Consider the following 27236-nt stretch of genomic DNA (forward strand, 5'->3'; position numbering starts at 1 on the left):
AATCGAAACAATAGCGTACTTTATGACAATCTGACTTTAATCCAGTGGTGTAAATAACTTAAGTAGTACATCACAGTATTTTTTACTTAAGTAGTACAACAAAGTATTTTTTACTTAAGTAGTACAACAAAGTATTTTTTACTTAAGTAGTACAACAAAGTATTTTTTACTTAAGTAGTACAACAAAGTATTTTTTACTTAAGTAGTACATCACAGTATTTTTTACTTAAGTAGTACATCACAGTACAGTATTTTTTACTTAAGTAGTACAACAAAGTATTTTTTACTTAAGTAGTACAACAAAGTATTTTTTACTTAAGTAGTACAACAAAGTATTTTTTACTTAAGTAGTACAACAAAGTATTTTTTACTTAAGTAGTACAACAAAGTATTTTTTACTTAAGTAGTACAACAAAGTATTTTTTACTTTTACCTGTCTTTGCTGGTCTACTGGTGGAACTAATTAACACAAACAGTTGAAAGGTGACTCTTTCCCTGCAGAATTGAGTTAGGAACAAATGAATCATCACCTCTTTTCTCTGTTTACATGCTGATCATGGAGCTGATAAAACAACATGCTTCTGTTATTGAACATTTGGAAGTATTATATTTCTTACCACATTTTTGGGGTCTGCGTTTAATCTTCCACCTGCATTTCCGTGCCAACATGTCCGATCTGTCACCTGCAAATGCTGTGCACACACACACACACACACACAATATTACAAATAGATTCTTCAGAGTTCATATTTAAACGGAATTGTTTCTGATACCGTAAATATGGTATAATAATGGCATAAGCTCCAATAACAATCTAAAGTACCTTTGCAGCTTCCAGTAAACGTCTGCTGTTGTCACTCCTGTTGACTGTCCATGTGGCTGTCCTCAGGTTGGGGCTCAGCTACAGAGGAGAGAGACACCAGAGGGGGAGGAGAGAGACACCAGAGGGGGAGGAGAGAGACACCAGAGGGGGAGGAGAGAGACACCAGAGGGGGAGGAGAGAGACACCAGAGGGGGAGGAGAGAGACACCAGAGGGGGAGGAGAGAGACACCAGGGGGGGAGGAGAGAGACACCAGGGGGGGAGGAGAGAGACACCAGGGGGGGAGGAGAGAGACACCAGGGGGGGAGGAGAGAGACACCAGGGGGGGAGGAGAGAGACACCAGGGGGGGAGGAGAGAGACACCAGGGGGGGAGGAGAGAGACACCAGAGGGGAGGAGAGACACCAGAGGGGAGGAGAGACCAGAGGGGAGGAGACTGTTTCAGTAAAATGTACAGATCCAGACAGAAGAGAAACATTCCTTCTTGTTGACAGATACCCCCTCAGGGCTGTGAGATAAAACAGTGGCCAAAAAGCATGGAAGTTCAAACACAGCCGGTGTCAGTTGAGGTCACGGTGTACAGATAATATTTAACAGACTGCATTTAGGAGACAAGAGGTTGTGAACATAACTAAGACTATAGAGTGGAGGTAACCCTTATTGATGACCTGTGGGTCGATCCGTTTCAGCCATGACCCCCACCATTTCAGCCATGACCCCCACCATTTCAGCCATGACCCCCACCATTTCAGCCATGACCCCCACCATTTCAGCCATGACCCCCACCATTTCAACCATGACCCCCACCATTTCAACCATGACCCCCACCATTTCAGCCATGACACACACCATTTCAGAGAGTTACGAAATATTTTCTGTAGTTAGGAATGCTGATTTATTTCTACAACATTATTTTGTTGAGATATAATTTGATTTCTGAGAAATTATACAAATTGATTGCACCCATACTGGCCATTTTAATTTATAGGATCCAAATCATATTCTATAAAATGTAGTACCCGACATCGATTTGGACCAAACTTTTTTCAAACAATGAGTAAGACATGAGGAATCCAAAGACATGGTCAAATGCCCCTCGCGGACCCGCCACACCATCCCACTCCCACGACCGGTATACAGAATCAGATCTAACAGAGACAGACCCCCCCACCATCCCACGACCGGTATACAGTATCAGTTCTGAGACCAGTAGTATGGAGCTACAGCTCTGAGTATTGTTTCTTCATATAATAATGTATTCAGTTGGCAGGATGAAGAATGAGACATAAAACTGACAAACAGATTCTGACAAGTAGATGATGCTGTTCCTGCTATACGGTGTGATTTGTTTTTAGGATGATGACTTATGTCCCCATGGGGAAATGTTGGTTGCAGATCTGTGCATACATGACCCATAATAGAAGCTAGACCTAACACATAATGGTCCTCCTGGAAGTTCAACTACAATGTTAGCTGGAGGCCAGAACACTGGTCTGATATCTTGGGTTGAACAGTACCTTGTGGGCTTTTGTGAAGGCTCTTCTATCATAAATGACCTCCAGACCTGACTGCTTGACCCCTAGCACCTTCATAAATGACCTCCAGACCAGACCTGAATCATTTGTATTAAGATATTCCTCTGAGAGATATTAGCATTTCCATACCAGCAAATGATAAAATGTGTTAAGATACGTTCAATGAATTAGTGACAATAGAACACGGTCAACATTAAAAGAAAAATTATAAAAATTATAAAAAGTACAGCCTTCTTTGTCCTTTCTTATAAATCTGCCCTTTACGCAGCACTTTGTTGAAGCACCTTTGGCAGCGATTACAGCCTGGAGTCTTCTTGGGTATGACGGTGCCAGGTTTCCTCCAGACTTAACGCTTGGCATTCAGGCCAAAAGAGTTCAATATTGGTTTCATCAGAACAAACAGGATGTACCTGAGCTCAATTTCAAATCTCATAGCAAAGGGTCTGAATACTTAAGTAAATAAAGTATCCGTTTAAAAAAAATATATACATTTGCAATAATGTCTAAACACCCGTTTACCCTTTGTCTTTATAGGGTATTGTGTGTAGATTGATGAATAAGGCCGTGTAGTGTGTAGAATAAGGCCGTGTAGTGTGTAGAATAAGGCCGTGCAGTGTGTAGAATAAGGCCGTGCAGTGTGTAGAATAAGGCCGTGCAGTGTGTAGAATAAGGCCGTGCAGTGTGTAGAATAAGGCCGTGCAGTGTGTAGAATAAGGCCGTGCAGTGTGTAGAATAAGGCCGTGCAGTGTGTAGAATAAGGCCGTGCAGTGTGTAGAATAAGGCCGTGCAGTGTGTAGAATAAGGCCGTGCAGTGTGTAGAATAAGGCCGTGCAGTGTGTAGAATAAGGCCGTGCAGTGTGTAGAATAAGGCCGTGTAGTGTGTAGAATAAGGCCGTGTAGTGTGTAGAATAAGGCTGTAACACAACAAACTGTGGAAAAAGTCTTAATACACACACACACACACGGAAGAGGACTATATTAGCACCCTCTAATTGGTTGTTGATCATTGCCAGACAGCCATCTTCAAGTCTTGCATTACATTTTCAAGTAGATTTAGGTCAACACTATTCCATACTCAGTCGTCAGCAATACCTTCCATATACACACATAAAGAAAAGCAAAAAGTAGGCAGCAAAACATGTTTGAAAGGTGTACAAGTATCATTGAGTTTCACAATCAATTTGTTGATATGCAAAAATTATCATAAAGGTCCCTTGTCCATAGACTGCAAACACAGTGAGGAAACCAATGTCATTTTGTAATTTGGGTGAACTATCCCTGTAGCATTGAGGGAGGAAGGGTCTTCTAACTTTTTTTTTCAGCTAATAGCAGGAACTGCACTATCTAGGAGGTCAGAACATGGTATTAAGAGGATGTTGGTTGGAACATACACCCAACAACTTCAATTAGTAATGGTCTCTGAACAGGGGAAACAAACATTCAATTCACTGAGTACATTACAGCTCTATACTATTTATCAGACAGAACTGATAATGTATACTGGTTAACAGTTTTAAAATTACAGACATTTTTGTACATAGTCCCCTCCATTTTAGGGGTCCAAAAGCAATGGGACCAATTCACTTGTGTATTAAAGTAGTGAAAAGTTAAGAGTTTGGTCCCATATTCATAGCATGCAATGACTACAAATTCATTGATGTTTTTTATGTTTAGATTATTTTGTGCCCAATTGAACTGAATGGTAAAAAATGTATTGAGTCACTTATTGTAAATAATAGAATATGTTTCTAAACACTTCTACATTAATGTGGATGCTACTATGATTACGGTAATCCTGAAGGAATTGTAAATAATGATGAGTGAGAAAGTTAAAACGCACAAATATCTTACTGTAGAAGTTTAGCCCAGATACATACAGCCATGGGCGCCTCCATCTGACACATGTTCAGAGCCACGCTAGATAGCTAAGCAGCACAGCTGGTCACCTCATATTCCATCTGTTAACCGTAAACAAGTGTTGTAACATGGAGATACGGTCGTCTGGAAAAGATAAACCTAACAAGGCCATTTAATCTTGAATTTTTTTTAATTACTATTTCTCCCTAATAGTAAAGATAAGGTCCTTATGCTTCCAAAACCGTACAGCAAGCAATTTGTATTTGTATTTAACAAGCAATACATGTTAATGTTGAGACCGAACGTCAGGGATCTTAAAACTCCCCCCTACAGAAGACACCTTCATCCAATGACTTATGGAACGGAGTCATGATAGAACGACCCGTGTGTCAGGAACAAATTGAACAAATTGAGACAGTGCTCCTGGTGGAAAACTCGTTTAACAACCTATAGAGATGATTTTAGGCATCAAGAGCTAGCTAACTCGTTTAACAACCTATAGAGATGATTTTAGGCATCAAGAGCTAGCTATGTGCCAGAACATACAGGATCCTCTTCTATATCCGTTTTGTAAAACCACCTTGACAGTATTGTCCAACTACTATGAGTAAAGTCTGTCATCATAACAGTAGTACTAGCTGGCTTATACAACCTGGGGTGTAATAATTAGTCCAAACAGTTGCAAAACGGAATATTTCTAGAGTTTCTATTGAACAAATTCAGGTAGGTCCCTCCCAGTTTCGTTCGCTTCCGTTTAAGAAACGTTTTGCAACACATTTGGCCTAATGAATACGCCAACGGTGTCTGCCAAGTTCAGCCAATATCAGTCGGTTCAAGGTTGGGATGCCCAGTCTTGTCTCACGGGACATACTGTGCACTGACACTCTTTTACTCTGTCAGTTCCAAAGTAGGCAGCCGGTCTAGCGTTTAAGAGCGTAGGGTCGAATCCCTGAACCGACTAGGTGAAAAATCTGTCGATGTGCCCTTCAGCAAGACACTTAACCCTAAATACTCCTGTAAATTGTGGAAGGATAAGAGCTTCTACCAAATGACAACTGTAAATGGTCAACACGTGACCCACTCACTGGAGCCCACAAACTATATACCTCGGTGACAAAAAAAAATAACCCAGCAAGCTACGTATGAGGTGTAACTTTGGTTAGTATTCAAAGTATATTTAGCTAGTTAGTCGTGTGTCGAAATCACTTTCACCTCAATTGCCGGATACGTCGAGTAGCAGGCAAGGCTACCAACCTAGCAAAACATCGACAGCCACGGCAATCTTGTGAAAACAGGCACCACAAGCTTGGTTAGTTTAACTTTCTGGTAGCTGACACATATTACTATAATATCACTTATAAGGTCATCCCAAAACCAGATAACGTTATAACATGTTGATGTGCCCTTGTCAGCTTGTTTCGAAAGTGTGACTCTCAGAACAGTGTCCTTCTCCCCCTCACCAAATAAGTAGTCTGTTGTTTCCGTTGCTTCCCATTCGGTTTGTTACCTCCTCTCCAAACATGATAAAAACTTGTCTGTTGAAGTAAAATAGCTAATTTTCTTCTCTGTAGGTGTAAAACGCATTCCAGTGGGACCAACAGCGGAGCCATCTTACCAGAGGAAAGCGGGGTCGATAACGAACAAACTTACATCATTTCCTATTAGAACGACCTTTGCACCCTGTCGTCATTCATTTTATTTTTTTAAGGAATAAAATCATAATAGCTATCTATGTGGCTATTTCGAAACATATATACCTAATTAAATAATATTTCGACGTTTTGCTTGTAATGTAGGTTTTTACTCCTCTGATTGATACGATTTGTAAACAATCACGTACTTGTGACCTTACTAAGTGTTGTGGGAATTGTCGTCATTTCCTGAAGCCAGGCGGATTGTGTTGACGTCACCAACGTTGCGACACGTACGGCTCGTTGTCTGCAAATAGCGAACTTTATTCGGTTTTAACAATATACAGTGAGTACAGCAACATGCCCTGCCACAACCAGTCGTTAAATAACGTTACTACCGGCCAAGAACATAACTTAACGAAGCATGTTCGGTTCGCCGCGAGCAGTAACAGCAGCAGCGTTCCGGTGGCGCCAAGCTCTGAAGCGGTGGATGACGTCAACAAACAGCGTTTGAACGGGAACTGTCCGAATGGTGGTGGGCTCGGCCCAGATGTGTTAAACCTTGGACCTCAACTGAAACTGCTTCCTCTTAACAGTCAGATACTAGAATTACAGACCATCATCAGAGACAAGTGAGTGTTTGACTTGGTGATCATGTTTTTATTTGGCTACATAGTCTTTGAAATGAAAAGTTTTTTTTGTCACATGCGCCGAATACAACAGGTGTAGTAGACCTTACAGTGAAATGCTGAATACAACAGGTGTAGTAGACCTCACAGTGAAATGCTGAATACAACAGGTGTAGACCTCACAGTGAAATGCTGAATGCAACAGGTGTAGTAGACCTCACAGTGAAATGCTGAAATCAACAGGTGTACAGTGAAATGCTGACTTACCAGCCCCTAACCAACAATGCAGTTTAAAAAATAAGAATAAGAAATAAAAGTAACAAGTAATTAAAGATGTTGAACCTTTTGAGGATCTGAGGATCCATGCCAAATCTTTTCAGTCTCCTGAGGGGAATAGGTTTTGTCGTGCCCTCTTCATGGCTGTCTTGGTGTGCTTGAACCATGTTAGTTTGGTGGTGATGTGGACACCAAGGAAATTTAAGCTCTCAACCTGCTCCACTACAGCCCTGTCGTTGAGAATGGGGGTGTGCTTTGTCCTCCTTTTCCTGTAGTCTACAATCATCTCCTTTGTCTTGATCAGTTTGAGGGAGAGGTCCTGGCACCGCATGGCCAGGTCGCTGACCTCCCTATAGGCTCGTCATTGTCAGTGATCTACCACTGTTGTGTCATCGGCAAACTTAATGATGGTGTTGGAGTCGTACCTGGCCGTGCAGTCATGAATGAACAGGGAGTACAGGAGGGGCCTGAGAACACCCTCCTTAGGGACCCCTATGTTGAGGATCAGCATGGCAGATGTGTTGCTACCTACCCTTCCCGCCTGGCCTATCAAGTCCAGGATCCAGTTGCAGAGGGAGGTGTTTAGTCCCAGGGTCCTTAGCTTAGTGATGAGCTTTAAGGGCACTATGGTGCTGAATGCTCAGCTGTAGTCAATGAATAGCATTCTCACATTAGTTTTCCTTTTGTCCAGGTGGGAAAGGGCAGTGTGGAGTGCAATATAGATCACACCATCTGTTAGGGCAGTGTGAAAATTGGAGTGGGTGTAGGGTTTCTGGGATAATGTTGATGTGAGCCATGACCAGCCTTTCAAAGCACTTCATGGCTACAAACCTGAGTGTCAATTTTTTAATTCCCACAACACTTAGTAAGGTCACAAGTACGTGATTGTTTACAAATCGTATCAATCAGTTAAGAACAAATTCTTATGACGGCCTGGGAGCAGTGGGTTAAGGGGCAGAACGACAGATTTGTACCTTGTCAGCTCGGGGGTTTGAACTCACAACCTTCCGGTTACTAGTCCAACGCACTAACCACTAGGCTACCCTGCCGCCCCATTTAGGCAGTGAAGACACTTGCCAGTTGGTCAGCGCATGCTCGCAGTACACACCCTGGTAATCTGGCCGGAGAGCATTTTTTGCTTGTAAGCAGGAATTGGGAGGATGGAGTTATGGTCAGATTTTCCAAATGGAGGGAGAGGGAGAGCTTTGTACGCATCTCTGTGTGGGTTAAAGGTGGTCTAGAGTTAGTTTTTCCTCTGGTTGCACATTTAACATGAAGATAGACATTTGTATTAAAGTCCCCGGCCACTAGGAGTGCCGTCTCTGAGTTTTCCTGTTTGCTTATGGTGGTGTACAGCTCATTGAGTGCTGTCTCAGTGTCAGCATCAGTCTGGTGGTATGTAGACAGCTACGAAATACACAGATAAACTCTCTAGGTAGATATTGTGGTCTACAGCTTATCATGAGATACTCTACCTCAGGCGAGCAAAACCTCGACACTTCCTTAGATATCGTGCACCAGCTGTTGTTTACAAATATACATAGACCACCACCCCTTGTCTTACCAGAGGTTGCTGTTCTATCCTGCTGATACAGTGTATAGACCACCACCCCTTGTCTTACCAGAGGCTGCTGTTCTATCCTGCTGGCACTATAAGCATTAGTCCGCTGCCCCTTGTCTTACCAGATGCCGCTGTTCTATCCTGCTGGTACAGTGTATAACCAGCCAGCTGTATGTTGATAATGTCGTCGTTCAGCCACAACTCTGTGAAGCATAAGATATCACAGTTGGTAGTTTAATTTTTCTCGTAGGTCATTGATTTTATTTTACAATGATTAGCTAGTAGGACAGAAGGCAAGGGGAGTTTATTCAATCACCTACGAATTCTCAGAAGGCACCCCGACCTCCATCCTCTTTTCTTCACGCAAATGATGGGGATCTTCTCCGGCGCCGTGTGTGTGTGTACTCAACTCAGACGTGGGAGCAAGGTAACAAGATGCTGTGGCCTCAGCAGGACAAATTATGTTTGTTTGTGTTTTGCAGGACAACCAGCAGAGGGGATTTTGTGTTCTGTGCAGACCGACTGGTAAGATTCCTTTAAAGAAGTCATCAGCTAGCTAGTAACTACAGTCGTTCATTTCATGGAAAAAAGAGCATGAAGAGTTGAAACTGTTGATCTTCCTCCTCAGATCAGACTGGTGGTGGAAGAAGGACTGAACCAGCTGCCCTACTCAGAGTGCACTGTGACCACTCCTACAGGTACTGACTCTTACTCCCTAACCCCTACTCAGAGTGCACTGTGACCACTCCTACAGGTACTGACTCTTACTCCCTAACCCCTACTCAGAGTGCACTGTGCCCACTCCTACAGGTACTGACTCTTACTCCCTAACCCCTACCCAGAGTGCACTGTGACCACTCCTACAGGTACTGACTCTTACTCCCTAACCCCTACCCAGAGTGCACTGTGACCACTCCTACAGGTACTGACTCTTACTCCCTAACCCCTACTCAGAGTGCACTGTGACCACTCCTACAGGTACTGACTCTTACTCCCTAACCCCTACTCAGAGTGCACTGTGCCCACTCCTACAGGTACTGACTCTTACTCCCTAACCCCTACCCAGAGTGCACTGTGACCACTCCTACAGGTACTGACTCTTACTCCCTAACCCCTACCCAGAGTGCACTGTGACCACTCCTACAGGTACTGACTCTTACTCCCTAACCCCTACCCAGAGTGCACTGTGACCACTCCTACAGGTACTGACTCTTACTCCCTAACCCCTACCCAGAGTGCACTGTGACCACTCCTACAGGTACTGACTCTTACTCCCTAACCCCTACCCAGAGTGCACTGTGACCACTCCTACAGGTACTGACTCTTACTCCCTAACCCCTACCCAGAGTGCACTGTGACCACTCCTACAGGTACTGACTCTTACTCCCTAACCCCTACCCAGAGTGCACTGTGACCACTCCTACAGGTACTGACTCTTACTCCCTAACCCCTACCCAGAGTGCACTGTGACCACTCCTACAGGTACTGACTCTTACTCCCTAACCCCTACCCAGAGTGCACTGTGACTGCTCCTACAGGTACTGACTCTTACTCCCTAACCCCTACCCAGAGTGCACTGTGACCGCTCCTACAGGTACTGACTCTTACTCCCTAACTCCTACCCAGAGTGCACTGTGACCACTCCTACAGGTACTGACTCTTACTCCCTAACCCCTACCCAGAGTGCACTCTGACCACTCTTACAGGTACTGACTCTTACTCCCTAACCCCTACCCAGAGTGCACTGTGACCACTCTTACAGGTACTGACTCTTACTCCCTAACCCCTACCCAGAGTGCACTGTGACCACTCCTACAGGTACTGACTCTTACTCCCTAACCCCTACCCAGAGTGCACTGTGACCACTCCTACAGGTACTGACTCTTACTCCCTAACCCCTACCCAGAGTGCACTGTGACCACTCCTACAGGTACTGACTCTTACTCCCTAACCCCTACCCAGAGTGCACTGTGACCACTCTTACAGGTACTGACTCTTACTCCCTAACCCCTACCCAGAGTGCACTGTGACCACTCCTATAGCAGAGTTTCCGTTTGTCTGTGAGAAGAAGGGAAAAAATCCCATTGTGAAATAATGTTTTATAGCTTCTTCATTGATGGAAATACCAGATGACATGCTTATCGGTCTACAGGGGCATTTGCATAATTTAGTGGAATTAAATTGGCACGTGTACAGTATATTTGTGACATGTTTTCGTTATGTATGCATCTTGTTTATCACACCGAACAGCATACAGAAACAGAGCCTTTTGAGTGGAAAGTCTGTCAGACAGAGAGCTGCTGCAGCATCTGGTGGGAACTTGGACAAAGACGAGGTCAAATCATGACGTCCGTGATCTTCAGGTCGGAACGTCAGAGCTCTAGAAAGAGGGCGGCGTTCCCGCGTTGGAATTCCTAGCAGTCCATTCAAAAATAATTTTCTCCCCGGTTGTTTTGAACATGAAATGTCAACAGACAGCATTCTTTATCAAATCAAATGTATTTATATAGCCCTTCGTACATCAGCTGATATCTCAAAGTGCTGTACAGAAACCCAGCCTAAAACCACAAACAGCAAGCAATGCAGGTGTAGAAGCACGGTGGCTAGGAAAAACTCCCTAGAAAGGCCAAAACCTAGGAAGAAACCTAGAGAGGAACCAGGCTATGTGGGGTGGCCAGTCCTCTTCTGGCTGTGCCGGGTGGAGATTATAACATGGCCAAGATGTTCAAATGTTCATAGATGACCAGCATGGTCCAATAATAATAAGGCAGAACAGTTGAAACTGGAGCAGCAGCACGGCCAGGTGGACTGGGGACAGCAAGGAGTCATCATGTCAGGTAGTCCTGAGGCATGGTCCAAGGGCTCAGGTCCTCCGAGAGAGAGAGAGAGAAAGAAAGAGAGAATTAGAGAGAGCACACTTAAATTCACACAGGACACCGAATAGGACAGGAGAAGTACTCCAGATATAACAAACTGACCCTAGCCCCCCTGACACATAAACTACTGCAGCATAAATACTGGATGCTGAGACAGGAGGGGTCAGGAGGTTATCAGCCAATGAGCTGGAGGCATTTTGAAAACCTTTTTGTTTTTTACCTTTTATTTAACCACGCAAGTCAGTTCAGAAATTCTTATTTTCAACGACAGCCTAGGAACAGTGGGTTAACTGCCTTGTTCAGGGGCAGAACGACAGATTTGTACCTTGTCAGCTCGGGGATTTGAACTTGCAACCTTTCAGTTACTAGTCCAACGCTCTTACCACTAGGCTACCCTGCCGCCCCAATAATTGTTTGAAATGTGAATTTATTGAGGCATGTCTTACCTTTCTTCAAAGTAGCCTATTAGATCTATTTTCTAAATATCTAAAGGCAGTTTTTTTTTTCATCTCTGTCACATGGAATAATAATGGCTGCTGTTTTACGGTCCCTTAATTGTGTGTTTTTTAGCGTAACTTATTTTGTACATAATGTTTCTGCCACCGTCTCTTGTGACCGAAATGAGCTTCTAGATATCAGGACAGCGATTACTCACTCACCCTGTACTGGAATACGTTTTTTAATGAGTCGGACGCGAAGGATTTACTCCAGACACCCGACAAGGCCCTCATCCCCGTCATTCACAGGAGAAAGACACGGATCTGATGGCGAGTGGGTAGTAGGCCTTTTCCATCGGTCCAGCCAACGTACAATCATTGGATAATAAAATAAGACTAACTACGGGCACGTATATCCTACCAACGGGACAATAATAACTGTAACATCTTATGTTTCACTGAGTCGTGGCTGAACGACGACATGAATAACATACAGCTGGTGGTTTATACACTGTATCGGCAGGATAGAACAGCAGCCTCTGGTAAGACAAGGGGTGGTGGTCTATGTATATGTGTAAACAACAGCTGGTGCACGAAATCTAAGGAAGTCTTGAGGTTTTGCTCACCTGAGGTAGAGTATCTCATGATAAGCTGTAGACCACACTATTTACCAAAAGAGTTATCATCTACAGTGCCTTGCGAAAGTATTCGGCCCCCTTGAACTTTGCGACCTTTTGCCACATTTCAGGCTTAAAACATAAAGATATAAAACTGTATTTTTTTGTGAAGAATCAACAACAAGTGGGACACAACCATGAAGTGGAACGACATTTATTGGATATTTCAAACTTTTTTAACAAATCAAAAACTGAAAAATTGGGCGTGCAAAATTATTCAGCCCCCTTAAGTTAATACTTTGTAGCGCCACCTTTTGCTGCGATTACAGCTGTAAGTCGCTTGGGGTATGTCTCTATCAGTTTTGCACATCGAGAGACTGACATTTTTTCCCATTCCTCCTTGCAAAACAGCTCGAGCTCAGTGAGGTTGGATGGAGAGCATTTGTGAACAGCAGTTTTCAGTTCTTTCCACAGATTCTCGATTGGATTCAGGTCTGGACTTTGACTTGGCCATTCTAACACCTGGATATGTTTATTTTTGAACCATTCCATTGTAGATTTTGCTTTATGTTTTGGATCATTGTCTTGTTGGAAGACAAATCTCCGTCCCAGTCTCAGGTCTTTTGCAGACTCCATCAGGTTTTCTTCCAGAATGGTCCTGTATTTGGCTCCATCCATCTTCCCATCAATTTTAACCATCTTCCCTGTCCCTGCTGAAGAAAAGCAGGCCCAAACCATGATGCTGCCACCACCATGTTTGACAGTGTGGATGGTGTGTTCAGGGTGATGAGCTGTGTTGCTTTTACGCCAAACATAACGTTTTGCATTGTTGCCAAAAAGTTCAATTTTGGTTTCATCTGACCAGAGCACCTTCTTCCACATGTTTGGTGTGTCTCCCAGGTGGCTTGTGGCAAACTTTAAACAACACTTTTTATGGATATCTTTAAGAAATGGCTTTCTTCTTGCCACTCTTCCATAAAGGCCAGATTTGTGCAATATACGACTGATTGTTGTCCTATGGACAGAGTCTCTCACCTCAGCTGTAGAACTCTGCAGTTCATCCAGAGTGATCATGGGCCTCTTGGCTGCATCTCTGATCAGTCTTCTCCTTGTATGAGCTGAAAGTTTAGAGGGACGGCCAGGTCTTGGTAGATTTGCAGTGGTCTGATACTCCTTCCATTTCAATATTATCGCTTGCACAGTGCTCCTTGGGATGTTTAAAGCTTGGGAAATCTTTTTGTATCCAAATCTGGCTTTAAACTTCTTCACAACAGTATCTCGGACCTGCCTGGTGTGTTCCTTGTTCTTCATGATGCTCTCTGCGCTTTTAACGGACCTCTGAGACTATCACAGTGCAGGTGCATTTATACAGAGACTTGATTACACACAGGTGGATTGTATTTATCATCATTAGTCATTTAGGTCAACATTGGATCATTCAGAGATCCTCACTGAACTTCTGGAGAGAGTTTGCTGCACTGAAAGTAAAGGGGCTGAATAATTTTGCACGCCCAATTTTTCAGTTTTTGATTTGTTAAAAAAAGTTTGAAATATCCAATAAATGTCGTTCCACTTCATGATTGTGTCCCACTTGTTGTTGATTCTTCACAAAAAAATACAGTTTTATATCTATGTTTGAAGCCTGAAATGTGGCAAAAGGTCGCAAAGTTCAAGGGGGCCGAATACTTTCGCAAGGCACTGTATATTCTTCGTAGCAGTCTACCACCACAGACCGATGCTGGCACTAAGACTGCACTCAATGAGTTAGGAATTTTATGAATAATGACTAAACAATATCCCCATTTTTAAATAGAACTGTAACTAAGTAAACTTATACTCTGTTTTATTATACCTGATTAACAATATGAATTTGTAAGTGAGGGATTGTGGATCCTGAAACAGGGGGTAATTAAATTCAATAAATACCATTCCAGCCAGGTTAGAGAAGACTGGAAGTGTGATTTTTAAAGTGTTTTTTTTAAAGTAAAGCAGAAAGGGTGGTTGAACCGACTCCCCTTAGCTCTGGGATGTTTAGATAAGGCAGTGTGTGTTTTCTGTCTGCTGAATGGTGATGGATGAAGACTTCAGAAGGTTCATCTAGAATGAACTTTTGAACTGTTGGGAGAAATAATATTTTATAAACTATGACGTCATATTTTGTATATAAACTGTTGTTCTTGGTTACATGGCAGCGCGCTCCGAGAATAAATACTATTATCTATTTTTGATAAGACTGGTCTCTGTCTATTTTATGCGAATAAGAATCTTACAAATTCTCATAAAATAGACTAAGTGAATTCAATTAAAGAAAACACATTGGAATTATGAAATTACAGTGACAATGAGCAAACAGGAAAACGCTCATTGAGTTGGCGCTCCTAGTGGCCAGAGACTTTAATGCAGGGAAACTGAAATCCGGTTTACCTAATTTCTACCGGCATGTTAAATGTGCAACCAGAGGGAAAATAACTCTAGACCACCTTTACTCCCTCGTCCTCCACTTGGCAAATCTGACCATAATAATATCCTCCTGATTCCTGCTTACCTCACATCGTTGCATCCTCGACTTGCATGTTCATTATGAATTACCATATTCTAAATGCGATTTCTGTCATTCTGAGCACTGTGAGTGGACGCCCTAATTACACGTTGACCCCTAACCTCTACACGTTGACCCCTAACCTCTACACGCCGACCCCTAACCTCTACACGCTGACCCCTAACCTCTACACGCCGACCCCTAACCTCTACACGCCGACCCCTAACCTCTACACGCTGACCCCTAACCTCTACACGCCGACCCCTAACCTCTACACGCCGACCCCTAACCTCTACACGCTGACCCCTAACCTCTACACGCCGACCCCTAACCTCTACACGCTGACCCCTAACCTCTACACGCCGACCCCTAACCTCTACACGCTGACCCCTAACCTCTACACGCCGACCGCTAACCTCTACACGCCGACCCCTAACCTCTACACGCTGACCCCTAACCTCTACACGCCGACCCCTAACCTCTACACGCCGACCCCTAACCTCTACACGCCGACCCCTAACCTCTACACGCCGACCCCTAACCTCTACACGCTGACCCCTAACCTCTACACGCTGACCCCTAACCTCTACACGCCGACCCCTAACCTCTACACGCCGACCCCTAACCTCTACACGCCGACCCCTAACCTCTACACGCTGACCCCTAACCTCTACACGCTGACCCCTAACCTCTACACGCCGACCCCTAACCTCTACACGCCGACCCCTAACCTCTACACGCCGACCCCTAACCTCTACACGCTGACCCCTAACCTCTACACGCCGACCCCTAACCTTTACATGCCGACCCCTTACACACTATCCACATGCTGCTGATAACATTCTGCTTCATCTCTCAATAGGACACATGTATGAAGGTGTACAGTTTGAGAGAGGTAACTGTGGAGTCAGCATCATGAGAAGTGGTGAGTCTGGTATTTCTGAAAAAATGTCCCTTTTTCTGCTTTTTTCGTGTTATTTCACATACCTGACCTCCTTTAGGGACCTGTGTCTGTCCATCCCCCCAGGCGAGGCCATGGAGCAGGGTCTGAGGGACTGTTGTAGGTCCATTCGCATCGGGAAGATCCTGATCCAGAGTGATGAAGAGACCCAGGAGGCTAAGGTCTACTATGCTAAGTTCCCCCCAGACATAAACAGGAGGAAGGTGCTGCTCATGTACCCAATACTGAGTAAGTAAAAAAAGATCTCTGTCAAAAGGGGAAGATATTACAGATGTCTTGAATGTTGGGTCATTTTTTTCCTAATCTTGGAGTTTTTTTCAGCCAGGCAAATAATGAAATTGTTGAAAAAGTTCCTGTTGTTAACATGTCGTCATTAACTGTTGACAAATACATTAGAACAAGCAGTTGATCAAATTCAGTCAGTCAAACTCCCGCAGGTTATGACAGCTTCTGGTCCCACAACACAAAAAATAGACAAAAAATGACATTTGTGATGTTTTTAATAACCATTTTCCCTCAGCTGGCCACCAATTGGAAAGAATGGTTTCTGAAAATACCTAAAGTTCCACTAGAGGGGGTCCTTTATTCACTTCCTTAACAGCATTTGAAACATTTTATGTCAATGATGGACTAAAGTGCTTTCAAAAAATAGATCTAAAAACATCCACAGGATTTGATCTGATTGGTCCCTTTTTCCTGTAGATTTAACGATGGCTTCTGGTGCGTAAGATCTGGAGGGGCCGTCCTCTCCCTTTACAAAGGTGGAGATCCTTCTGACCTAGATAACTACCAACCAATTTATAAACTCTCCTGCCTTGCAAACTTATTAGAACGACTGGCAAACTCTCAGCTAATAACTTCAAATGATATTCTTAATGTGCACCTGTCTAGTTATAGACCTGGACTGACAGTGCATTCAGAAAGTATTCAGACCCATAAAAAAAAAAGAAATTGTACCTTTTAATTAACTAGGCAAGTCGGTAAAGAACAAATTCTTATTTTCAATGACGGCCTAGGAACAATGGGTTTAACTGCCTTGTTCAGGGGCAGAACGACAGATTTGTACCTTGTCAGCTCGGGGATTCGATCTTGCAACCTTTCGGTATCATTACAGACTTATTCTAAAATGGATTAAATCGTTTTTTTCCCCCTCATCAAACTACATACAATACCCCATAATGACATCACAATACCCCATAATGACATCACAATACCCCATAATGACAAAGCAAAAACATGTTTTTAGAAATTGTTGCAATAAAAAATAACATTTACATAAGTACTCAGACCCTTTACTCAGTACTTTGTTGAAGCACCTTTGGCAGCAATTACAGCCTCAAGTCTTCTTGGGTATGATGCTAAAAGCTTGGCACACCTGTATTTGGAGAGTTTCTCCTATTCTTCTCTGCAGATCCTTTCAAGCTCTGTCAGGTTGGATGGGGAGTGTTGCTGCACAGCTATTTTCAGGTCAGGTTTAAGTCTGGGCTCTGGCTGGGCTACTCAAGGACTTTCAAAGACTTGTCCTGAAGCCACTCCTGCATTGTCTTGGCTGTGTGCTTAGTGTTGTTGTCTTGTTGGAAGGTGAATCTTCGCCCCACTCTAAGGTCCTCCGAGTTCTGGCGCAGGTTTTCATCAAGGAACTCTCTGTACTTTGCTCTGTTCATCTTTCCCTTGATCCTGACTAGTCTCCCAGTCCCTGCCACTGAAAAACATCTCCACAGCATGATTCTGCCACCACCATGCTTCACCGTAGGGATGGTGCCATGTTCCCTCCAGACGTGACGCTCTGCATTCAGGCCAAACGGTTCAATCTTGGAAAGGTGCACACCTGTCTATAAGGTCTAGATGTTTTTCTAGAGGTCATCTAGAGGTCGACCGATTAAGATTTTTCAACGGGGAATACCGATTATTGGAGGACCCAAAAAAGCAGATACCGATTAGTCGGACGATTTTTATATATATTTGTAATAATGACAACAATACAACATAATAATAATAATAATAATAATAATAATAATAATAATAATAATTACAACAACACTGAATGAAGGTTTTTATTTTAACTTAATATAATACATCAATAAAATCCAATTTAGTCTTAAATAAATAATGAAACATGTTCAATTTGGTTTAAATAATGCAAAAACAGCGTTGGAGAAGAAAGTAAAAGTGTATTATGTGTTAAAACATTTAAGTTCCTCAGAACATGAGAACATATAGTTGAAGTTATATACAGTTGAAGTCAGAAGTTTACATACACTTAGGTTGGAGTCATTAAAACTCGTTTTTCAACCACTCCACAAATTTCTTGTTAACAAACTATAGTTTTGGCAAGTCGGTTATGACATCTACTTTGTGCATGACACAAGTAATTTTTACAATAATTGTTTAGACAGATTATTTCACTTATAATTCACTATCACAATAATATATATATATATATATATATAATTCACTGGGTCAGAAGTTTCCATACACTAAGTTGACTGTGCCTTTAAAACAGCTTGGAAATTGCAGAAAATGATGTCACGTCTTTTGCTTTATCTTGGCCAGGTCGCAATTGTAAATGAGAACTTGTTCTCAACTTGCCTACCTGGTTAAATAAATAAAAATAAATAAATAAAAAGCTTCTGATTGGCTAATTGACATCATTTGAGTCAATTGGAGGTGTACCTGTGGATATATTTCAAGGCCTACCTTCAAACTCAGTGCCTCTTTGCTTGACATCATGGGAAAATCAAAAGAAATCAACCAAGACCTCAGAAAACAAATTGTAGACCTCCACAAGTCTGGTTCATCCTTGGGAGCAATTTCCAAACGCCTGAAGGTACCATGTTCATCTGTACGAACAATAGTACGCAAGTATAGACACCATAGGACCACGCAGCCGTCATACCGCTCAGGAAGGAAGAGATGGTGTTTTTTGGCTTGCAAGCCTCTTCCTTGCGGAGCGGCCTTTCAGGTTATGTCGATATAAGTCTTTACTGTGGATTTAGATACTTTTGTACCTGTTTCCTCCAGCATCTTCACAAGGTCCTTTGCTGTTGTTCTGGGAGTGATTTGCACTTTCTGCACCAAATATCTTTATATTTGAAGCCTGAAATGTGGCAAAAGGTCGCAAAGTTCAAGGGGGCCGAATACTTTCGCAAGGCACTGTATCTTTGACTATTGGATGTTCTTATAGGCACTGTCGTATTGCCAGCCTAATCTCTGGAGTTGATCGGCTTGAAGTCATAAACAGAGCTGTGCTTCAAGCATTGCGAAGAGCTGCTGGCAAATGCAGGAAAGTGGTGTTTGAATGAATGCTTATGAGCCTGCTGCTGCCTACCACCACTCAGTCAGACTGCTCTATCAAATATCAAATCATGGACTTAATTATAATATAATAAACACACAGAAATGCGAACCTTAGGTCACTAATATGGTCAAATCTGGAAACTGTCATTTAGAAAACAAACCTTTAAGTCTTTCAGTGAAATACAGAACCGTAATGACCGGTACTGCTGCCAGATCCAGACGTGATGTTACCAGACTGCTGAGTAACATACTGACCCGGTACCGCTGAGTAACATAATGACCCGGTACCGCTGCCAGATCCAGACGTGATGTTACCAGACTGCTGAGTAACATACTGACCCGGTACCGCTGAGTAACATACTGACCCGGTACCGCTGAGTAACATAATGACCCGGTACCGCTGAGTAACATAATGACCCGGTACCGCTGAGTAACATACTGACCCGGTACCGCTGAGTAACATACTGACCCGGTACCGCTGAGTAACATACTGACCCGGTACCGCTGAGTAACATAATGACCCGGTACCGCTGAGTAACATAATGACCCGGTACCGCTGAGTAACATAATGACCCGGTACCGCTGAGTAACATAATGACCCGGTACCGCTGAGTAACATAATGACCCGGTACCGCTGAGTAACATAATGACCGGTACCGCTGAGTAACATAATGACCCAGTACCGCTGCACGGTATCTCCGGTATCTTACTGAATGAAGTCTTCAGGTCTCAGACAAAATTACTCATCATGCATTTTAGCACTGAACTGTGTGTGTCTAGGTAACACAGTGTGTGTTGGTGTGTGTCCCAGGTACAGGTAACACAGTGTGTGTGTGTGTGTGTCCCAGGTACAGGTAACACAGTGATAGAGGCGGTGCAGGTGTTGATTGAGCATGGACTCCAACCCAAACACATCATCCTCCTCTCTCTCTTCTCCACCCCACATGGTAGGTAACACATTATCCTCCTCTCTCTCTCTCTCTTCTCCACCCAGTAGGTAACACATTATCCTCCTCTCTCTCTCTCTTCTCCACCCAGTAGGTAACACATTATCCTCCTCTCTCTCTCTTCTCCTTTCTCTACATCTCTCCAGGAGCCAAGGCCATCCTCCAAGAGTTCCCAGAGATCACCCTGCTCACTACAGAGCTGCACCCGGTCGCCCCCACACACTTTGGACAGAAGTACTTTGGCACAGAATGACAAACGCGCACACCAGACCACCCTAGACCAGACCACCCTAGACCACACCACCCTAGACCACACCACCCTAGACCACACCACCCTAGACCACACCACGCTAGACTACACCACCCTAGACCACACCACGCTAGATCACACCGCCCTAGACCACACCCCGCTAGACCACACCACCCTAGACCACACCACCCTAGACCACACCACGCTAGACCACACCACGCTAGATCACACCACGCTAAATCACACCACGCTAAATCACACCACCCTAGACCACACCACGCTAGACCACACCACGCTAGACCACACCACCCTAGACCACACCACACCACCCTAGACCACACCACCCTAGACCACACCACCCTAGACCACACCACGCTAGACCACACCACGCTAGACCACACCAGACCACGCTAGACCACACCACGCTAGACCAGACCACACCACGCTAGACCACACCACCCTAGACCACACCACACCACCCTAGACCACACCACCCTAGACCAGACCACCCTAGACCACACCACGCTAGACCACACCACACCAGACCACGCTAGACCACACCACACTAGACCACACCACGCTAGACCACACCACGCTAGACCAGACCACACCACGCTAGACCACACCACCCTAGACCACACCACACCACCCTAGACCACACCACCCTAGACCACACCACCCTAGACCAGACCACCCTAGACCACACCACGCTAGACCACACCACACCAGACCACGCTAGACCACACCACACTAGACCACACCACGCTAGACCACACCAGACCACACCACGCTAGACCAGACCACACCACGCTAGACCAGACCACACCACGCTAGACCAGACCACACCACACTAGACCAGACCACACCACACTAGACCAGACCACACCACGCTAGACCAGACCACACCACGCTAGACCACACCACACTAGACCACACCACACTAGACCACACCACACCACACTAGACCACCACGCACTAGACCACCACGCACTAGACCACCATGCACTAGACCACACCACACCAGACCAGACTACACCGCACTAGACCACACCACACTAGACCAGACCACACCACACTAGACCACACCACACTAGACCACACCACACCAGACCACACTAGACCACACCACGCTAGACCACACCACGCTAGACCACACCACGCTAGACCAGACCACACCAGACCACTCCGCACCAGACCACTCCGCACCAGACCACTCCGCACCAGACCACTCCGCACCAGACCACACCGCACTAGACCACACCACACTAGACCACACCACGCTAGACCACACCGCACTAGACCAGACCACGCTAGACCACACCACGCTAGACCAGACCACACCACACTAGACCAGACCACACCGCACCAGACCACACCACGCTAGACCACAACACACCACACTAGACTAGACCACACCGCACCAGACCACACCACACTAGACCACACCACACTAGACCACACCACGCTAGACCACACCACCCTAGACCACACCACACTAGACCACACCACGCTAGACTAGACCACACCACGCTAGACTAGACCACACCACGCTAGACCACACCACGCTAGACCACACCACGCTAGACCACACCACGCTAGACCACACCACGCTAGACCACACCACGCTAGACCACACTAGACCACGCCGCGCTAGACCACGCCGCGCTAGACCACGCCACGCTAGAGCACGCCACGCTAGACCAGACCACACCACACTAGACCACACCACACTAGACCACACCACACTAGACCACACCAGACTAGACTACACCACACTAGACCAGACTACACCACACTAGACCAGACTACACCACACTAGACCAGACCAGACCACACCACACTCGACCACGCTAGACCACACCAGACCACGCTAGACCACACCACGCTAGACCACACCACACTAGACCACGCCACGCTAGACCACGCCACGCTAGACCACGCCACGCTAGACCACACCACAATAGACCACACCAGACCGAACCACACCACACTAGACCGAACTAGAGGTCGGCCGATTTCAAGTTTTCATAACAATCGGAAATCTGTATTTTTGGACACCGATTTGGACGATTTATTTTAACACCTTTTACTTAACCTTTATTTAACTAGGCAAGTCAGTTAAGAACAAATTCTTATATTCAATGACGGCCCAGGAACAGTGGGTTAACTTCCTGTTCAGGGGCAGAACGACAGATTTGTACCTTGTCAGCTCGGGGGATCCACTCTTGCAACCTTATAGTTAACTCGTCCAACGCACTAACCACCTGATTACATTGCACTCCACGAGGAGACTGCCTGTTACGCGAATGCAGTAGAAGCCAAGGTAAGTTGCTAGCTAGCATTAAACTTATCTTATAAAAAACAATCAATCATAACCACTAGTTAACTACACATGGTTGATGATATTACTAGTTTATCTAGCGTGTCCTGCGTTGCATATAATCTGACTGAGCATACAAGTATCTAAGTATCTGACTGAGCGTTGGTAGGCAGAAGCAGATGCATAAACATTCATTCAAACAGCACTTTCGTGCGTTTTGCCAGCAGCTCTTCGTTGTGCGTCAAGCATTGCGCTGTTTATGACTTCAAGCCTATCAACTCCCGAGATGAGGCTGGTGTAACGGCTAGCTAGTTAGCGGGGTGCGCGCTAATAGCGTTTCAAACGTCACTCGCTCTGAGCCTTGGAGTAGTTGTTCCCCTTGCTCTGCATGGGTAACGCTGCTTCGAGGGTGGCTGTTGTCGTTATGTTGCTGGTTCGAGCCCAGGTAGGAGCGAGGAGAGGGACGGAAGCTATGCTGTTACACTGGCAATACTAAAGTGCCTATAAGAACATCCAATAGACAAAGGTTAATGAAATACAAATGGTATAGAGGGAAATAGTCCTATAATAACTACAACCTAAAACTTCTTAATTAACTGGGAATATTGAAGTCTCATGTTAAAAGGAACCTCCAGCTTTCATATGTTCTCATGTTCTGAGCAAGGAACTGAAACGTTAGCTTTCTTACATGGCACATATTGCACTTTTACTTTCTTCTCCAACACTTTGTTTTTGCATTATTTAAACCAAATTGTTTCATTATTGTTTTGATGTATTATATTAAGTTAAAATAAGTGTTCATTTAGTATTGTAATTGTCATTATTACAAATACATTTTTTTTTTAAATGGCAGATTTAATCGGTATCGGCTGTTTTGGTCCTCCAATAATCGGTATTGGCATTGAAAAATCATAATCGGTCGACCTCTAGACCGAACCACACCAGACCGAACCACACCAGACCGATCCCGACCACACCAGACCGAACCACACCAGACCGATCCCGACCACACCAGACCGAACCACACCAGACCGATCCCGACCACACCAGACCGAACCACCAGACCGAACCACACCAGACCGATCCGACCACCAACCCACCAGACCGATCCCGACCACACCAGACCGAACCACACCAGACCGATCCCGACCACACCAGACCGAACCACACCAGACCGATCCCGACCACACCAGACCGAACCACACCAGACCGATCCCGACCACACCAGACCGAACCACACCAGACCGATCCCGACCAGACCAGACCGATCCCGACCACACCAGACCGAACCAGACCAGACCACACCAGACCGAACCAGACCGAACCACACCAGACTAGACCACACCAGACCGAACCAGACCAGACTAGACCACTCATCCCTAAGATCAGTGTGAATAAAAAATATAAATAACTTTAGATGTGATGTTACTGAGTCCTAACTTCATTATCTACAGTATGTGTTCTTATGTGATGCTAGTGTACATCTACCGCTGTTCCTTCCCTCCTCCCCCCCCCGTGGTTCCTACCCTCCTCCCCCCCTCCTACCGCGGTTCCTACCCTCCCCCCCCCGTGGTTCCTACCCTCCTCCCCCCCTCCTACCGTGGTTCCTACCCTTCTCCCCCCCCTCCCACCGTGGTTCCTACCCTCCTCCCCCCCTCCTACCGTGGTTCCTACCCTTCTCCCCCCCCTCCTACCGTGGTTCCTACCCTTCTCCCCCCCCTCCTACCGTGGTTCCTACCCTCCTACCGCGGTTCCTACCCTCCTCCTACCGCGGTTCCTACCCTCCTACCGCGGTTCCTACCCTCCTACCGCGGTTCCTACCCTCCTCCCACCGCGGTTCCTACCCTCCTACCGCGGATCCTACCCTCTCCTACCGCGGTTCCTACCCTCCTACCGCGGTTCCTACCCTCCTCCCACCGCGGTTCCTACCCTCCTCCCCCTCCTACCGCGGATCCTACCCTCTCCTACCGCGGTTCCTACCCTCCCCCTCCTACCGCGGTTCCTACTCTCCTTCCCCCCTAGTGTTCCTACCCTCCTCCTACTACCCTCCTCCCCTCCTACCGTGGCTCCTCCCCTCCTACCGTGGTTCCTACCCTTCTCCCCCCCCTCCTACCGTGGTTCCTACCCTCCCACCGCGGTTCCTACCCTCCTCCTACCGCGGTTCCTACCCTCCTCCTACCGTGGTTCCTACCCTCCTACCGCGGTTCCTACCCTCCTACCGCGGTTCCTACCCTCCTCCCACCGCGGTTCCTACCCTCCTCCCCCTCCTACCGCGGATCCTACCCTCTCCTACCGCGGTTCCTACCCTCCCCCTCCTACCGCGGTTCCTACTCTCCTCCCCCCCTACAGTGTACCTACCCTCCTCCTACTACCCTCCTCCCCTCCTACCGTGGCTCCTCCCCTCCTACCGCGGCTCCTCCTCTCCTACCGCGGTTTCTACCCTCCTCCCCTCCTGAGGTTCCTCCCCTCCTCCTACCGTTGTTCCTCTCCACCTCCTACCGTGGTTCCTCCCCACCTTCTACCGCGGTTCCTCCCCCCCTCCTACTGTGGTTCCTCCCCCCTCCTACCGCAGTTTCTACCCTCCCTCTCTGCCACTGTCCCCCTTTACAAAATGTCCTTCACATGGTCAATAACTATTCTGACAGAATGTCAAAATACTGGCCACCATATGGCCTTAATGTTTCTGCAGAACAAACTTGACCTCAAACTGAATGTATTGACCCACTACTTACAGGCAAGGATTCGGGGCTCTATTCAGCCTGGGTCCTGAAGTTTTACAATAGAAATGTAAAGGTCATTTCCCATTGGGCCAACGTGGGAACATCGTCTTTAAATTTCGATTGGGCATCAGTGCTGAACTTCTGCGATACGTATTGAATTGAGGAGTTCAGACATGAAACCACATCAGTTTGACAGATTTATCCAGTCATGTGTGTAAGACTCAGGTAAACGAAGTGATTGTATTGATCTCCTGTTGGAATGATGAATAAAACAGGAACCAGAAGTGATCAGGAGTAAAAGTTAATTTCAGTGTCAGTCAGTATGATGATCAGCAACATAGTACATGGAGTTAGAGCACCAGTAAACTGCTGACCCAAACACCACCTCCTCTCAGTGATGGGAGGAGCACCAGTAAACTGCTGACCCAAACACCACCTCCTCTCAGTGATGGGAGGAGCACCAGTAAACTGCTGACCCAAACACCACCTCCTCTCAGTGATGGGAGGAGCACCAGTAAACTGCTGACCCAAACACCACCTCCTCTCAGTGATGGGAGGAGCACCAGTTAACTGCTGACCCAAACACCACCTCCTCTCAGTGATGGGAGGAGCACCAGTAAACTGCTGACCCAAACACCACCTCCTCTCAGTGATGGGAGGAGCACCAGTAAACTGCTGACCCAAACACCACCTCCTCTCAGTGATGGGAGGAGCACCAGTAAACTGCTGACCCAAACACCACCTCCTCTCAGTGATGGGAGGAGCACCAGTAAACTGCTGACCCAAACACCACCTCCTCTCAGTGATGGGAGGAGCACCAGTAAACTGCTGACCCAAACACCGCCTCCTCTCAGTGATGGGAGGAGCACCAGTAAACTGCTGACCCAAACACCACCTCCTCTCAGTGATGGGAGGAACACCAGTAAACTGCTGACCCAAACACCACCTCCTCTCAGTGATGGGAGGAGCACCAGTAAACTGCTGACCCAAACACCACCTCCTCTCAGTGATGGGTGGAGCACCAGTAAACTGCTGACCCAAACACCACCTCTCAGTGATGGGAGGAGCACCAGTAAACTGCTGACCCAAACACCACCTCCTCTCAGTGATGGGAGGAGCACCAGTAAACTGCTGACCCAAACACCACCACCTCTCAGTGATGGGAAGAAGACATACTCAACATCCATGAAGGACCATCCTCTCTTCACTCTCTCCCACAGTCACAGACGATCATCAAACACAATCATTCACAGATATGATTGTAAATGAACATTGACAGCATAAGAAACATTTAGCTGAATAGAAGAGAGGAAATAATTAATAACTTGTTTATGTCTGTACAGAGCAGATGTCTTAGTTGTAACAACAGCTGTATCGAATTATTTGATCATGATGTTAAACCAATGTAAATACACACAAAGGGGCATATGTGTCAAGCATCTGAGTAGGAGTGCTGACCTAGGGTCAGTTCTGCCTTCCACAACACATTACATACACAGGAGCCTGATCCTAGATCAGTCAGTTCTGCCTTCCACAACACATTACATGCACAGGAGCCTGATCCTAGATCAGTCAGTTCTGCCTTCCACAACACATTACATGCACAGGAGCCTGATCCTAGATCAGTCAGTTCTGCCTTCCACAACACATTACATGCACAGGAGCCTGATCCTAGATCAGTCAGTTCTGCCTTCCACAACACATTACATGCACAGGAGCCTGATCCTAGATCAGTCAGTTCTGCCTTCCACAACACATTACATGCACAGGAGCCTGATCCTAGATCAGTCAGTTCTGCCTTCCACAACACATTACATGCACAGGAGCCTGATCCTAGATCAGTCAGTTCTGCCTTCCACAACACATTACATGCACAAGAGCCTGCTCCTAGATCAGCAATCTGAACTGCTTGAGACAGACAGCACTAGACCTACCTTGATAACAGCTTTGGCCCGGTCCAGAC

General features: G+C 45.8%; 3 protein-coding genes across 4 annotated transcripts in view; 2 read left to right on the forward strand and 1 right to left on the reverse strand.

Annotated features, from left to right (window-relative positions):
- LOC109882000 (ATP-binding cassette sub-family B member 7, mitochondrial-like) overlaps positions 1-5832 on the reverse strand; it is a 47685-nt gene extending 41853 nt beyond the window's left edge. The window contains exons 1-3 of one of the 2 annotated variants that reach the window (XM_031798273.1): positions 5673-5832; positions 824-901; positions 618-692 (exon numbers count right to left, since the gene is read on the reverse strand). In XM_031798273.1, the coding sequence (XP_031654133.1) occupies positions 618-692; positions 824-901; positions 5673-5822 (303 nt within the window). In that variant the 5' untranslated portion in view covers positions 5823-5832. Of the gene's footprint in view, positions 1-433; positions 496-617; positions 699-823; positions 902-5672 lie in introns of those variants that run through there. The other variant, XM_031798274.1, reaches the window with a different exon arrangement.
- A 258-nt stretch (positions 5833-6090) lies between these two features.
- On the forward strand, positions 6091-20368 carry LOC109882004 (uracil phosphoribosyltransferase homolog). The gene is made up of 7 exons (XM_020474105.2): positions 6091-6475; positions 8792-8834; positions 8938-9007; positions 15641-15703; positions 15806-15967; positions 19885-19983; positions 20130-20368. The coding sequence occupies exons 1-7, from the start codon at positions 6204-6206 to the stop codon at positions 20234-20236; spliced, it is 816 nt and encodes a 271-aa protein (XP_020329694.1). The 5' UTR covers positions 6091-6203; the 3' UTR covers positions 20237-20368.
- Positions 20369-24023: 3655 nt separating this feature from the next.
- Positions 24024-25009, forward strand: LOC109882001 (extensin-like). The gene is made up of 2 exons (XM_031797267.1): positions 24024-24525; positions 24576-25009. The coding sequence occupies exons 1-2, from the start codon at positions 24024-24026 to the stop codon at positions 25007-25009; spliced, it is 936 nt and encodes a 311-aa protein (XP_031653127.1).
- Positions 25010-27236: the final 2227 nt, after the last annotated feature.

Source organism: Oncorhynchus kisutch, linkage group LG19 (genome assembly GCF_002021735.2).
Source record: "Oncorhynchus kisutch isolate 150728-3 linkage group LG19, Okis_V2, whole genome shotgun sequence".
In the NCBI taxonomy this organism is placed as follows: Eukaryota; Metazoa; Chordata; class Actinopteri; order Salmoniformes; family Salmonidae; genus Oncorhynchus; species Oncorhynchus kisutch.

Coding starts and splice junctions, on each gene's coding strand:
- LOC109882004 (XM_020474105.2), top strand. CDS start 6,204: ATGCCCTGCCACAACCAGTCGTTAAATAACGTTACTACCGGCCAAGAA. Junction 6,476..8,791: donor CAGACCATCATCAGAGACAA/GTGAGTGTTTGA, acceptor TGTGTTTTGCAG/GACAACCAGCAGAGGGGATT. Junction 15,704..15,805: donor AGTCAGCATCATGAGAAGTG/GTGAGTCTGGTA, acceptor CCATCCCCCCAG/GCGAGGCCATGGAGCAGGGT.
- LOC109882001 (XM_031797267.1), top strand. CDS start 24,024: ATGCTAGTGTACATCTACCGCTGTTCCTTCCCTCCTCCCCCCCCCGTG. Junction 24,526..24,575: donor TCCTACCCTCTCCTACCGCG/GTTCCTACCCTC, acceptor CTTCCCCCCTAG/TGTTCCTACCCTCCTCCTAC.